Here is a 15,014-nt window from a genome sequence, read left to right on the forward strand (position 1 = left end):
AGGAGGAACACTGGTAGTCTGCAGAGCTGACTCATCAACAAGACCAGCCCTCAGCTGTTTGCCTCAGGTGATACTATTAACCCAGGACGCAGTGAAAAGAGGAACGCTGGTAATCCTGCAAAGCTGATTTATCAGCAAAAAAGAGAGATGCACAGAACAGCTGTAAACAAAAGGCTGACCAGCCAAAGAGTCCAGCCTTCTAACAGAGGCACCACTAAGAGAGGCAGAGTTACTAGAGGCAAAATAGGTAGCCCTAGAAAACCTGGCAATGGCTGAACAACCGAAAAGGACTAAATGCATAACTCCGGGAAGGAACAGGACATCAGACCTCCTGGAGACAAACAGGGGCTGGACCGGATGACGCCACTGATCCTGCCCAATATGGTCAAAACGCCCCAAGGCTAAGCGTACGGTGGCTATGCGGAAGGAGATATCCTTCTAAGCAACAGCCCTCTGTATCTGAAAAGTATCACAAATTGCATGAACAAGCACCTCCGCAGCAGATGCTACCAATGTGCTTGGGTGGAACTCCGTTCGGAGTCAGAGACATCCCCAGAAAAAAACAGAGCAACAGCCCTAGAGTCCTTCATTATTTGAAGATTATCACACACTGCACAGACATGCTGCTGCATAGCAGCCGCTACCAATGTGCCTGACTGGAACTCCGATTGGGAGTCAGGGGCGTCCCCAGAATAACCAGAGTAAGCAGGAGGAGACCTAGAGCCACCTGTCCTGGAGGAGCCATGTGCAGATCCTCTGTGTTGACCTAAAGGAGGATTTCCTAGCCTGCTTGCAAGAGCAGCCCCTAGGACTGAAACAGGAAAAACCCTCTTAGGGCCTTAACCAGTTGCTAACTATGCAGACAGAGGCATCTACCAATCTGGGCGGACAGCCGCTCCAGATACCTTCATAAACTGACAAAAGTCTGGCCAAGTTACCCAACCTGAGGAAAAAAAAACGCCCAAACTGGTGAGGGGGAGAAGGGCCAGGGGACTCCAGAGCGGAGCAACAGAAAGAACATATAGATACAACCTGTCCGCAAAGACAGACATTTTAGCTTGCAGCTAGAGCACGCATAAACGTGATAACAAGGGGCAGCGCCAGGACCCAGGGAGATTCCTCATGAAAAAGCATGGTGGCAATAGAAGAAAAAACAACAACCCCCAAAGGGTAGCCTACCAGATCCTGGAAGGAGACCATCCCCAACAGCTGCAGATAGCTGCGCAAGAAGATCCACAAAAGCTGAGACTGCAAAAGGAAAAAACATGCTTCAGAACAGGAAGAGACACATCAAACAAGGTTCTCCCTGCAAGATTCTCGCACAAAGAGGCGGGAGGAACATCCAGGCCCGCCCTCTGCCCCATGGGCGGCCTCTAGGACTCATGAAAGCCCGGGGATGAGGCAGAGCCTAGTGCAGCCTACACGACGGCAAAGCAGCGAACTCAAGTAGAAGCCGCAGCCACCGCACAGTTCCTGGCGCCAGCCGCACGCCCTGGTACACAGCGCGACCTCGTGCGGCCTACTTGCCGGCGAAGCCGCGGCCTCAAGGAGAGGAAAATCTGAGGATGCGGAGGAGCCTAGTGCGGCCTACATGCCTGCGAAGCCGCAGCCTCAATTAGGAGCCGCAGGTGCCGCATTGAGCCCACCGCCGGCCTCGTGGACCACGCTGCCCGTTCAAGAAAGGGAAGGAAGGCCAGAAACCCCCTCACCCCACTAAAACCACCTTCCCCCACCAGATGGCGCCTCAAGCGCCAGGAGGAATGCCAGACAAAAAAACCGCAGGGTAAGAGTGGAGAAAGAGAAGAGCAGAGAGGAGAAGAAGGGGACAACATACTCACCTATGTTCACCTGCTCATACTTACCAGTCCGAAGTCTTCAGGCGCCACAGACTCTCCCCTTCAGTGATACCTCGCACGTAATAGTGGGGTCGCCAGAATATCCAGCCACTGATGCAGCAAATAAAGAGGGGGACTGGGTGACTGTGAGGCGCTCTATAATAGAGCGCTTGCACCCGCAGGGGGTATGACTAGTGTAGCATATACACTGACGACCCCCTGCCCCTGAAATAAAAGAAAAAATGTTGTAAGACTCCTATGACACTAGGTTAAAAACTGCCGGAGTGCACTGTCAGTGGGAGGGTATAGCCTGTGTGGGGCGGAGCCAACTGCTTTAATTTCCCTAGTGTCCGCCTCCTAGTGACCAGGTCAATATCCAAGGTGCTGTGTCCCCCAGTGAAATATTGCGAGAAAGTTTGATTTTTGTCTCATTTGTCCATAGGACAGTCTCCCAGAAGCTTTGTGGCTTGTCAACATGTAGTTTGGCAAATTCCAGTTTGACAGATTCACAATATTTCTGTGACCATTGTGGGTTTTTCTTTCATTAAACGAGGGGTACCAACAATTTTGTCCACGTGTATATATATGTTAAATGCATAGGTTTACTGCTTTTGTAGAATAAACTTTCATAAAGTTTTTTTAACCGTTGCAGAAAACATCCAAGCGATTGGTCAATCAGCCTTGTAGACAAAGAAAAGAATATTTATTAATAAAAGCTTTAAGCACCAACATTGGTCAAGTTCGCCACAGTAGGTTATGCAAGAATGGCAACAGGCTAGCTAATCATAGAAACAAACCAATTTAGCATGCGCCTGCAGGAGAGAACACTTGTGTGCTCAAAAAGGCAAAAACATAAAAAACTAAATATTCATATATAAAACATCTGTCTAGACGCAAAGGATCATTTGCATCATGTGACTGTGCAATAATATGTGCAGTTTAAGTGCAGGTATATAAATGTGTCATTGTGCATGAAACAATTCTTTTTTTTTTTTTTTTTTTTTTTTTACTGTTTTAGACAGTCAAAAATATTACAGCAATTAAAGAGGTTGTCTGGGATATTAGGAAGACTGCTCAAGACTTGTGGCGGTGATATTCCCGAAGATTGGTCATGAGCAGTAATTGCTATAGCTTCATTGCTTTGGCCAGTGACTTTCTGCGGCAGTCACGTAACATCATTTCTGCATGGCACCGGGGACTACAACAGCAGTAACAGTATAAAAAGATAGACATTGTATCTTGCAGGCATTTCCTAAACTGCCTTTTTTTTTTATTGCAGTCCACCTCTCTGTTACTGAGGAATTCCAACTTTTAGGCTAAGGCTCCACGTGGTGTCCCACAGCAAAAAAACGTACTGTAAGAAAAACTGCTGTGGCAATGCATCACGGTTTTTCCAGCAGTGCTTTTCACAGAAAGTCTGCAGAAGTTTCCTCTGCGGACTCTGCGGGATGGGATTTGCTAGAATACCAACCATTTTTTAGGAACTGTAAAATGCTGTGTTTTTTTCTGTTGCGTTTCTGCCACAGCCAAACTTCCCCCAGCCTTGGCTTCAGTGAATGCTGCAGATTACCGCCCCTAAAGCCCTCTGAGATCCACCCACCAGAGGATGAAGGACAGCCCTCCATCAAGGCTCAGCTTTCGGGAAGTCTTCGACAAGAGCAGTACACATGAGGACTTTGGAGGGTTTTAAGGGTGTGTAATCTGAAAGGCTCAAACTGCAGATTACATGACCCTAAGACCCTTTTCACCTCATTTGCCTAGTTTTACAAGTCTGAATTTCTCTACAATTTCTTAGTGGTGGACAGCAATAAAAATTTAGAAAAACGTATCTCAAGCCCTGCAAGGTACGGTGTCTATCTTTAAATGCTATTTTGCGCTGACAGACTCCCTTTAGTGGGCAATTTTCCCACAATCCCAGACAAACCCCTTTAAAGGGGACCTCTTACCTCTCCTGAAATGTCTGCTTTATGCTGGGTTCAAACCAGCGTTCGGCACTCCGTTCTCAGATTTCCGTCTTCTGCATACAGAAGACGAAAACGTGTCGTGCAGAGTCCGGCCGTCTGTTTTAAAAAAAACGGTTTCGCCACGGACAGCATAAAACGCTCACCAGCGCTCATGGCCGGACACTTTTCATTCCCATTCAAATGAATGGGTTTGAAAAGATGCTGGCAGGTTTCCGTCTCCCGCCCAGTTTTGTGCAGGAAACAGAAACCTGCAGAACGGACTCCCAGACGCAGATGTGAACGAGCCCTCAGAAAGTATTTGTATACTGCATGAAATAATTCTGCTCAATGCTGCCGTTCTGTTATTCGTCCTAGAAATTTATAAATACATAAACAAGTGGTTGTTACAATTTCCTTGTCAAAATGGTGGGTTTGTATACAATCTAGTGCTATTGCCCCTGCCCCTGGCTCGTTCCCATCTGCACCCCAGTTCTCTGTTATGCAGGTTTCCATTTCCTGTCCGGCTGTGAGTGCCGATGAGCGTTTTGTGCTTTCCGTGGCGAAATCAGTTTTTTTTTAACTGGACACAAAGTTGGACATGCAGGAGTTTGTGCCCGGTTAAAAAAAACAAACAAAAAAGGTTTTGCCGCGGAGAGCACAAAACGCTCACCGGCGCTCACGCCGGACACGGTCTGATAGGTTTCTGATAGGAAACCTGAAAACAGAAATCAAGAGCTGGTGTGAACCCAGTGTCACACTCAACTGGTAACAGAAACAGCAAAACAAAGGGATAAAAGAATATATGCTTAGGAAATGTTAGAATATGGGAAATACACTTGTTTAATAAAACATACATGTCAAGCTATTTCATAGGTCCTCAGTAAAGTGTACCTCCAATTCTAAAACAACATTTCATAAATGAGGAGTACAAGTAACTATAAAGAAAGTTAATATATGTATTATATATGTAATATATCTTTTGAAAGAAATAGATGTCCTTTTCCACTTATCAGACTGAGTTACTTTTTATATAGGAGTGTATGGAGAGGGTAGGAGGAAGAGGAGACTTCTAGAAAAGATACATAAATAATTGCTGCTGACACACAGGAAGACTTTACCACTGCACAGAATTAGACAATAGATCAACAGCCTCCTCCTTCCTCCTCCCTCTCCATAGACTTCTGTGTATGAGCTGAATAAAGAAATGGCTTCTTTATAAATAAACAGCCAGAGTGACGATAAAGTCCCATGTGGGGCAGAATTTGCAGCAGAATGCAGTTGGATGACACTTGCAGTGGCATTCGAGTGTCATCCGAGGGCTTTCATGTATATGGGAGGCTTCTAATAATCCATTCCGTTCTATTGACACAGATGATCATATAGAGCAGATCCTATCTCTCTCCGTGTCATCAGAACAGAACAGATCAGAGGCCCCATAGATGTGAATGCATAACAAAATGCACTCGGATGACACTTGGAAGTGCATCCCGCTGCAAACTCTATCCCACATCAGATGCAAACTCAGTCGTGTGCATATGGTCTAAGGAGAAGAACAGCCTGGTAAATGGAGAAAGAAACATATTTCTTTAATAAGATATATTACAAAGTTTCTTATATTCAAGTGTACTCATGAAAAGAGGTTTTATAAGTGAAGGTACACTTTAAGACTGCATATTTAGTTAATATTTGGCATTGTGTTGTATATTGTGCAAACATTTAGAGCTTTTAAAGTCCGAAGTGAGAAAACCTCTATTCCAGGTAGGAGTTTTTAATGTGAACAAGTGAACAGCACCACTCCATGCAGGGGATAATAAAAAGACATGTCTGTGGGTAAATGGCACTGTACATGTTCAATGAAAAAAAAAGACATTTCATTCTTTGTGCAGTAATAGTAAAATAAAAAAACAAACCCAAAAAACCTGTGGAGCCAAGGATTTTAAAAACCACCTAACTGTATAGGCGGAGGTGAGAAATTGTCAGAGAAACTCTTAAAGGCAAACATTGTTGTTTTAGCATGCTCATGAGGCCCATGTCAGTCTTCTCCGGAATTATCCAAGTCCTCCCAGTCTGAAACGCTGATCCCTTCAGATATATTGTCAGCTGGGTGCTGCACTCTCTCCATGCAATGCATGTACATCTCCTGCGTCCAGACGTCTGCATCAATGAGGATGGATCTGGGAAGAGTAAGAACACAGGCTGCCATGCCTGAAACGTCGTCCTCTAGTTGAGGACCTTCCTCCCATGAGTCTTTTTCTGCCTCATATATATGCACGTAATCCATACGATCTCCTTGGTTATGGGATCTTCCTCCTAGGATATAAATTTTATTTTCATGAACAGCAATCCCAGGCTCTCCATGTCCTGCTGGAAGAGGGGCCATCAATGACCAATGATCAGTCTTTGGACAGTAACAGGCCACCTAAAATGAAATCGACACAAATATTAGATCCATGTTAAAGTATTCCATTTATCACAACAATAGTGAGTACAATAATATTATACAATAATATAAAAATATTACATAAGTATATACGTACAGCACTGTGCAAAACAATTTATAAGGTATGATAAAAAAAGCTGTAAATAAGGCTGTTTACATTTCTGTTAATCCCATTGGTCTCATCCATCGTACAATAACTATTTCATTTTATGACAAATGAGAGCAATGGGCTGTATTAACGAAAACTGAACTGAGCCTAAGGATGCTTTGAAACATATAAGTGTTAATAGTTCAGTTTTCTTTCAACCCGCTCACCTTTCTAAGGGCTCGTTCACATGGCAGAAAAGCTTTCCGCAGTGTGTTTTTGGCGTGGGTAGCCGCGACGGGATGCCGATGAAGTCCACTGCCATTCCGTTGCGGTTTCCCGCTCCTGATTAGGCCCGAATGAGTGTCTCGAGCCGTGGATACCACGGGTGACTCAGCCGCAGAATCCATGGCAAAATAAGTCATGTCGCTTCTATTTTCCGCTATCTGGCTAGCGGAAAAAAAAATGTGAGTGGCTCCCATTGAAGTGAATGGGAGCCTGTTTTTGCAGGAGGATTTTGAGGCGGAAAATACCCTAATACTGGTGGACTTACCATTAAGATCGACCATCAGTATTACATCTGTTATTACAATAATAACCTGTTGGAAGCCATGCTGCTTACACACCATACAATGTGCAGCACTGCAGTACCTAAATCCAACGTTATATACTATATGGCGAGCAAGCAATGTGGTTTCTGGAATTGTTAACATTGACGTAGACATGCTGCCCTGGAAAAGCTGATCTGCAGGATCATGGCTGTTGGACCCCCGCAGATGTGGCCTATCTTAAGGACAAGCCATCAATATTTGAAAGGTAGATAAACCCATTTAAAAGGTTTATCCGAGAGTTGGAGGTGTAAAATTAAAAAAATAAATTAAAAAAAAAAAAGCATACTCACTTGTTCCTGCTGCTCTATCCATTCAGTCTTGTGATGGCATATTCTTGCTGGGACTCCTATGCCTCATGTGACCACTGTAACTGATGATGTATGTCACTGATGTTACTGGTCCCTCTCCAGCGACCCCTGAAAGCAGTGGGTACCACATTGAGCCAGTCCGAGCCTGGCCGCTGTGCTAACCACCACCAAATGATGTGAATGAACAAAAGAGAAATCTAAATCACATCAATATGTGTGACCACCCTTTGCCTTCAAAGCAGCATCTGTTCTCCTAGATACACTTGTGCAAGGTTTTTGTAGAAACTCAGCAGGGAAATTGTTCCGAACATCTTGGAGAACGAAGTACAAATCATCGATAGATGTTGGCTTGCTCAAATCCTTCTGTCTCTTCATGTCAGCCCAGACAGACTCAATGAGATCAGTCAATCATCAATAATGATGTGATTTAGATTTCTCTTTATTCATTCACTACTAACATTTCTATTTTAGGCACTATTCTTACTTTGCAGTATTTTTTCCATACCTACCTAAATCGTTGCACAGTACAAAATAAACATTGCATATATCTTTTTACTCGGCCCGATGTTTGGACAGACAGCCAATGTTTATCAATATGACACATAATTTCTTATTTGTTAGCATCAGCCTTTTAAACTGGCCCATGTAAGGTACATGAAGGAAGAATGATCGCTACAGTGACTGTATGGGGCCAGGGCTTGGGGGGTTGACAACAGTTTCACTGGCTGTTGGCAGCACATCTTTGTTCCACGACATTAAGTTAAATATAGTTGTACTCCAGATAAAACCTTTATATATATATATATATATATATATATATATATATATATATATATACACACACATGATAAAGCTGAGGCTTCAGCATATGTAAGACAATAGAATAATGGCAAAATTTCACCAAATGTTGTCATACCGGCATGCTACCAATGAGAAAGGTCTAATGGGCCAAAACATTCAGTGAAATTTTTCTATTATCCTATTACATATGCCAAGATTTTGTCTGACGTGCAACTAAACTCAACTGTGTTTCCAAAAATTGACCTGATTTTCTGGCTGTGTAAAATGGAGAAGGAGTCTCATTGAGGTTTAAGACCAAGGTGCATTTTCTGTTGTATGTATTCTGTCAATTTATTATTTGAAACTTAATATTATTTTACCAGCAGCGTTAGAAGACAATGATCTCAAATTTACCTCTAAGATATCCTGACGAAAGCCCTCATCATCATTACTTCCTCCGATGACATAGAGTTTATCCAACACTGCCACCATACCATGCCAAGCCCGTCTTACTGGCCCCAGGGCAACATGTGTCCATTGATCTCTCTCAGGGTCATAGCAGCAGGTTTCTTTTAAATATGTATTCTCCCTCCTTCCACAAGCAATGTACATTTTACCATCCAAAGCACAGCCAGCATGTGCATGGACCTGTAGTCAGAAAGAGTAGATTTATGTTATATCCTTTCCTTTAATCCTTAAATAGTCCCACGGTGGGGAATATATTATTGAATTGCAAGTTATGAGCTTAATGAATCATTTTCCACACTTCCTAGGTTGATACAACTTTGTTGCTAGCAAACTAACACTGTTCACGGCGGACAGGTCGAGGCGCAAGTGTGAACGTCACATTGAAAAGTTTTTATTCGCCAATTCTATTACCAAGACTATAAGGAGGCACCGCAGAATTCAGGTTAGTAAACAATGACAAAAATGGGAAATGTATTATAAAACCATGTCCTTGTTTTACCCACACAGCCTGTTTACATTAAGATTCGCCATTTTGGATAATCCCCTTTTTGCAATGGCCACTTTCCATTTAATTTTCCATATAATGTATTGCAAAACAGTAAAAGAAAATGATGTGAGGTTTGGAATTAAAAAAAAAATGCAATTACACCACTGTTTTGTGGCATTCACAGGAAAAATTACCATTATTCTGCAGGTCAGTAGGATTACCAGTAAATCAAATGTATGTAGGTCTTTGTGATTTAAATATTCTTTATCAGAACTTTGCATCGTCATATTCTGACTCCCATAACTTTTTGATATTTCCATCTATGGAGCTGTAGGAAGGCTTTTTTTTCAAGATGAGCTATAATTTATATTGGTTGCATTGTGGGATAGATTTACATTTTTTTTAAACTATTTTTGGGGGTTAAAGGTGACTAAAAAACAGCAGTCTGGGTGGTGAGGTTTTTTTATTTTATTTTATTGTTTGCAAAGAGCTGTGTAATGCTTGGAATATGATGGTCACAGCCGACTGCGCATGCCCACCTGGTGTAAGCGGTAATTTTCTTGTGGCCGCTTACCCCACTTATTGTGTAAGAAAATTATTATTATTGTTTATTTATATAGCACCATTAATCCCATGGTGCTTTACATTTGGGGGTTACATACAATACTTAAAATATACAGGTAGATACAATACTAACAGTGACCGACTGGCACAGAGGGGTAGAGGGCCCTACCCGCAAGGACTTACAATCTATGAAGGAAGGGGGGTAGAGACAGAAAGGAGAGGGGGAAACAGTTTAGATGGTGGTGTGGTGATAGTAGTGTTATTGGAGGTTGTAGGCCTTCCTGAATAGGTGAGTCTTCAGGGCCTTCTTGAAGCCTGTGATTGTGGGGGTCAGTCTTATGTGTCGTGGTAAGGAGTTCCAGAGTATGGGGGATGCACGAGAGAAATCTTGGAGACGGTTGTGTGAGGAACGGATGAGGGCAGAGCGGAGTAGGAAGTCATTGGAGGATCTGAGGTTACGTGTAGGCCGGTAGCGGGAGATTAGTTCGGAGATATATGGAGGGGACAGGTTGTGGATGGCTTTTTAAGTTAACATTAGTAGCTTGAACTCAATTCGCTGGGCTATGGGTAGCCAGTGGAGGGACTGACAGAGGGGAGCAGCCGATGAAGATTGGGGGGGGGGGGGTGAGGTGAATTAAGCGAACAGCACAGTTTAAGGTGGACTGGAGGGGGGTGAGGGTGTTTGCTGGGAGTCCATGGAGAAGGGTGTTGCAGTAGTCTAAGCGGGAGATTATGAGGGCCTGGACGAGCATCTTAGTAGTTTCAGGGGTGAGGAAGGAGCGGATTCAATGGATGTTCTTGAGTTGGAGGCGGCAGGAAGTGTTTAGGGTTTGAATGTGTGACTTGAAGGATAGGTCGGGGTCCAGTGTTATCCCAAGGCAACGGGCCCGTAGGACAGGGGTAAGTGTGGTTCCGTTAACTTTGATAGATGGGTCAGGTGGAGGGGCCATATGTGGTGGGACGAAGATGATGAACTCCGTTTTCTCCATGTTGAGTTTGAGAAAGCGGGAGGAGAGGAAGGAGGCTACGGCCGCTAAACATTCTGGAACTCTGGCCAGCAGGGAGGTAAGGTCTGGTCCAGAGATGTATATTTGGGTGTCATCGGCATAGCAATGGTATTGAAAACCATGAGATTCTATGAATTGGCCAAGGGTGTAGATGGAGAACAGGAGGGGTCCTAGGATGGAGCCTTGGGGGACACCTACAGAGAGAGGGCGTGGTGAGGAGGTGGTGTGCGAGTGGGAGACGCTGAATGTGCGGTCGGTGAGGTATGAGGAGATCCAGGAAAGGGCCAGGTCTGAGATACCAAGGGATGAGAGAATTTCTAACAATAGGGAGTGGTCGACTGTGTCAAAGGCAGAGGAGAGGTCAAGGAGGAGGAGGACAGAGTAATGGCGCTTTGCTTTGGTGGTTAGCAGGTCATTAGTGACTTTTGTTAGGGCAGTTTCAGTGGAGTGCCGGGGTCTAAAGCCTGACTGAAGTCTGTCAAAGAGCAGGTTGGATGAGAGATAGGAGGAGAGTTCAGAGTGGACGTGTTGCTCAAACAGTTTTGAGGTGTACGGGAGCAGTGAGTTGGGACGATAGTTGGCTGGAGAGGACGGGTCGAGGGACGGTTTCTTAAGTATGGGTGTGACTGTGGCGTGTTTGAAAGCAGAGGGGAAGGATCCATTGGCTAGGGATAGGTTGAAGAGATGGGTTAGGGCAGGAGTAATGACTTCAGTGAGTTTGGGGATGAGATCTGACTGTATCGGGTCAAGCGCACAGGAGGTGAGGTGGGATTTGGAGATTAGGGAGGAGAGTTTTTCATCAGTGATGGTGAAGAAACAGGTCAAGGATAATGAGCAGTGAGCAGTTGGGTAGAGGGGTTGTCGGGGGAGTAGGGTGTTGATGGTGTCGATTTTATTTTTGAAGCAAGAGGCAAAGTCGTCAGCTGAGATAAGCGAGGTCGGGGGGGGGGGGGGGCGCAGGAGGACAGAGGAGTGAGTTGAAGGTGGTGAATAGCTGTTTGGGATTGCTAAAGAGTGCAGATATGAGTGTGGTATAGCAGACCTGCTTTATGGAGGTTAGTGCATTCTTAAATGTGAGAAGTGCCTCTTTGTAACTGAGGAAGTCTTCCTGGGAGTGGTTTTTCTTCCAGAGGCGTTCTGCAAACTGCGAGGCATGTCTCAGTTTTTTTAGTCAGGTCGGTGTGCCAGGGTTGCCTATTGATCGGTCGGGCTCTGGTGTTTGTGTAGGGGGCCACAGAGTCAAGGGCTGAGGTAATGCTGGTGTAATAGAAGGCAGCAGCGGCATCTGTGTCCTGGAGTGAGGATATGTCAGCGAGTAGTAGGAGAGAGTCTGAGAGCGTGCAGGTGTCAAGGTTGTTGAGGTTCCTGCGGGGGCGTGTTGGTTTAGAGGTTGGGGTGTCTACTGGAGAGGAGAGGGCAGAGAATGTCAGCAGGTTGTGGTCAGAGAGCGTGGACGGAGAGTTAGATAGGCTGCATATGGAGCAGAGGCGGGTGAATATGAAGTCTAGAGTGTGCCCCTTTATGTGGGTGGCAGAGGAGGACCATTGGGAGAGACCAAAGGAGGCGGTGAGGGACAGGAGACTGAAAGCGGGGGTGCGGGGGGGGGGGGTCTGTGTTAATGGGGATGTTGAAATCACCCATGATGATGGTGGGGGTGTCTGTGGATAGGAAGTGTGTGAGCAAGGTGGTGAAGTGGTCGATGAAGGCAGCAGTAGGTCCTGGCGGTTGATATATGACGGAGTTGGAGGGTGAGTAGATACGAAGAGTGCACTTCAAAGGAGGGGAGGGTGAGGGCAGGTAGTGCTTGGATAGGGGCAAATGGGCAATTGTCTGACAGGAGGATGCCTACACCTCCACCAGGTTTATTGTTGGGGCAAGTAGTATGTGAGAAGTTCAGACCTCCGTAGGAGAGGGCGGCAGGGGAAGCTGTGCCTGAGGGTGTCAGCCATGTTTCTGTGAGACCGAGAAACGTAAATTCATTAAGAATGAAAAGGTCGTGGATGTAGACAAGTTTATTACATACGGAGCGGGCATTCCATAGTGCACTGGAGAGGACAGGGGGAAGGGGAGGAGCGGGTGAGATTGGTTTGAGATTTTGGGGATTCCGTGTGTGTGTCTGGGGCAGAAAGCCTGCAGGCTTGTGAGTAGCTGTGCAAAGAAAGTTATATGGTGAGGTAGGAGAGATGGAGAGTTGAGGATTTCTTTACTGACTGGTTTGGGGTGGAAAAGTGGTTTTTAAAATGGCCACTTACACCAGGCGGGCATGCGCAGTCGGCTCTGCCCGAGGCCCAACGGCAGAGCCGACTTGCGCATGCATAGAAGTTTCACCCCAGCGCCAGAAGAAGACGTGTGAAGAGGCTGTTCTAGAAGAAGATAAAGGCAGCGCTGAAAAGTTCTCTGGCAGCATTGGGAACGCCCTCAGTGCTGTTTGAGCACTGGGGACGTCCCCACTGCTGCCAGAGAACTCATTTGCATGCAGAAGAAAACTGGGATTTCTACCGAATGGTGGCGCGGAGAAGACGTCTAAAGGTAGGAGAAGAATAGCCTTTCTTAAGGCTATTCCTATGTGTTGGTCATAAAAAATAGAATTTTAAGCATAGGATCCCTTTAAGGAGGAGAACTGATCAGTGATTGACTGCATCCCCCCTATAAATGTGCATATAGAGACAGATGACTGATAGGACGTCCTCCTTGACATCTTAGAAAAGAAAAATGAAGCTGAAAAATAAAGAATTTTCTTACCTGTTTGTGTAGTGATGCCACGTATTCCCATGTGTTGGTATATGGATCATATCTTTCCACCTCCTTAAGTTCTTCGTGGTAATCTCTCCCTGCAATTGCATATATAAATTTCCCCAAAACACAAACAGATAGATCAGCCCGAGGCTGCTGCATGGATCGTATTTGGAACCAGCGGTTGTGCCGGGGGTCATATCTTGAAGATGGTGGAAAAGAGAAAAGTGGGTAAAGAGCACAATCTCAAGTACAATAATGTTATGCTTCAGAATAAAAAAGATATTTAACTACTACCATCATGTTACAGAGGACATTACAGTGATAAACAACATACCTTTGTTATGTATGTCACTTTTGTAGATTTTGAAAAAACAAACAAGCCTTATGCAAATGAGGAGATTGGTGCACGGGGAGCGTGACTTCAGCCCTAGAACCACTGCTCTTGCTGCTCAAGTAGATGATATCAGAGAAAAGGGAGTATCGATCGCGGTTGCCCTGGCAGGAGATGGTATGGTTCTGAGCGGCAACAGCAGTGCTCCAGGAAGCTGAAGGCCCATCCCCAGTGCACCAACTTCCTCAAATATATATGTACACACACACACACACGTTACCAGATCTATTGACATGAAATTTTCACCAGATGTCGGTAACAACCCAACAATCCACACAGGCAAAGAAATTAAGCCATAGAGTTCCATAAATTATTTGTAATAATGAGAAATGACACAAGGAAAAAGTATTGAACAAGCTTACTGAAATGTATTTAATACTTGGTATGACAGCTTCAAACACCTCCTTTATGGAGAAACTATTCTCATGCATTGCTCAGGTGTTATTTTGGCCCACACAAACCCTGAAGGTTCGGTGGGTTTCTTCTATGATCTCTGAGCTTTAGTTGCAAAAGGACCGTGCTGTGGGTCAGTGTGCTATCCGTGTATTTCACAGATAGCACACTGACCCATTCTTTTCTATGGGGCCATATACGCAACCGTGAATTTCAGGGTCCCATGTGCTGGCCGACAGTCTGGGCTGCATCAGAAAGGACAGGTCCTATTCCCTATTCCCACGCGTATCACATTGAAAACAATAAGGGAAATAAGCCTCCCATTGATTTCAAAGGGTAGCATGCGTATGCCAGCACCCATTCAAATCAATGGGAGCTGCTTTTTACACGCTCATTCTGAACAAATTTTACGTTCCGAATGAGCGGAGCGTAACATCGTGTGAAGACTCCCTAATAGTGAACATGCTTTATGTTCAGCATTGGAGTCTTGTGTGGTGAGTGTGTATACAGGCCATGGAGTTTGAGTGTATTACTTATTGATTTCTTTGAAACAATTGTCCCTGTTGATTCCATATCTTTCTGTAGTTCTCCACAGGTGGTCTTTGCTTCTTGGACAATTCTTCTAATAATTCTTTTCACTCTTCTGTCTCAAATCTTGCGGGGGATCACCTGGTCATGGCCGGTTTATGGTTAAAGGGGCTCTATCAGCAAAATTATGCTGATAGAGCCCCACATATGCGTGAATAGCCTTTAAAAAGGCTATTCAGGCACAGCTAAGGTTATATTAAACTACCCCCCCCCCCCCCCCCGTTTTAAAGTAAAACCCTAAAAAAGAATATGTTAATCTTATCTATCGTGCATGGTGGGCGGGCATTCAGGGTCCGATGTCATCTTCAGCCACGCCTCCTCTTCCAGCGATGTCCTCGGGTCCGGTCTTCCTGAGGTGCTCGCGAATTGCCATTGATA

General features: G+C 44.9%; 1 protein-coding gene across 5 annotated transcripts in view; it reads right to left on the reverse strand.

Annotated features, from left to right (window-relative positions):
- Positions 1-2,506: 2,506 nt before the first annotated feature.
- KLHL22 (kelch like family member 22) overlaps positions 2,507-15,014 on the reverse strand; it is a 28,087-nt gene continuing 15,579 nt past the window's right edge. For all 5 annotated transcript variants that reach the window (XM_075275633.1, XM_075275626.1, XM_075275620.1 and 2 more), the window contains 3 exons: positions 13,271-13,463; positions 8,417-8,650; positions 2,507-6,197 (listed from right to left, as the gene is read on the reverse strand). In XM_075275633.1, the coding sequence (XP_075131734.1) occupies positions 5,811-6,197; positions 8,417-8,650; positions 13,271-13,463 (814 nt within the window). In that variant the 3' untranslated portion in view covers positions 2,507-5,810. The remainder of the gene's footprint in view (positions 6,198-8,416; positions 8,651-13,270; positions 13,464-15,014) is intronic.

This window comes from Leptodactylus fuscus, chromosome 1 (genome assembly GCF_031893055.1).
Source record: "Leptodactylus fuscus isolate aLepFus1 chromosome 1, aLepFus1.hap2, whole genome shotgun sequence".
Classification (NCBI taxonomy): Eukaryota; Metazoa; Chordata; class Amphibia; order Anura; family Leptodactylidae; genus Leptodactylus; species Leptodactylus fuscus.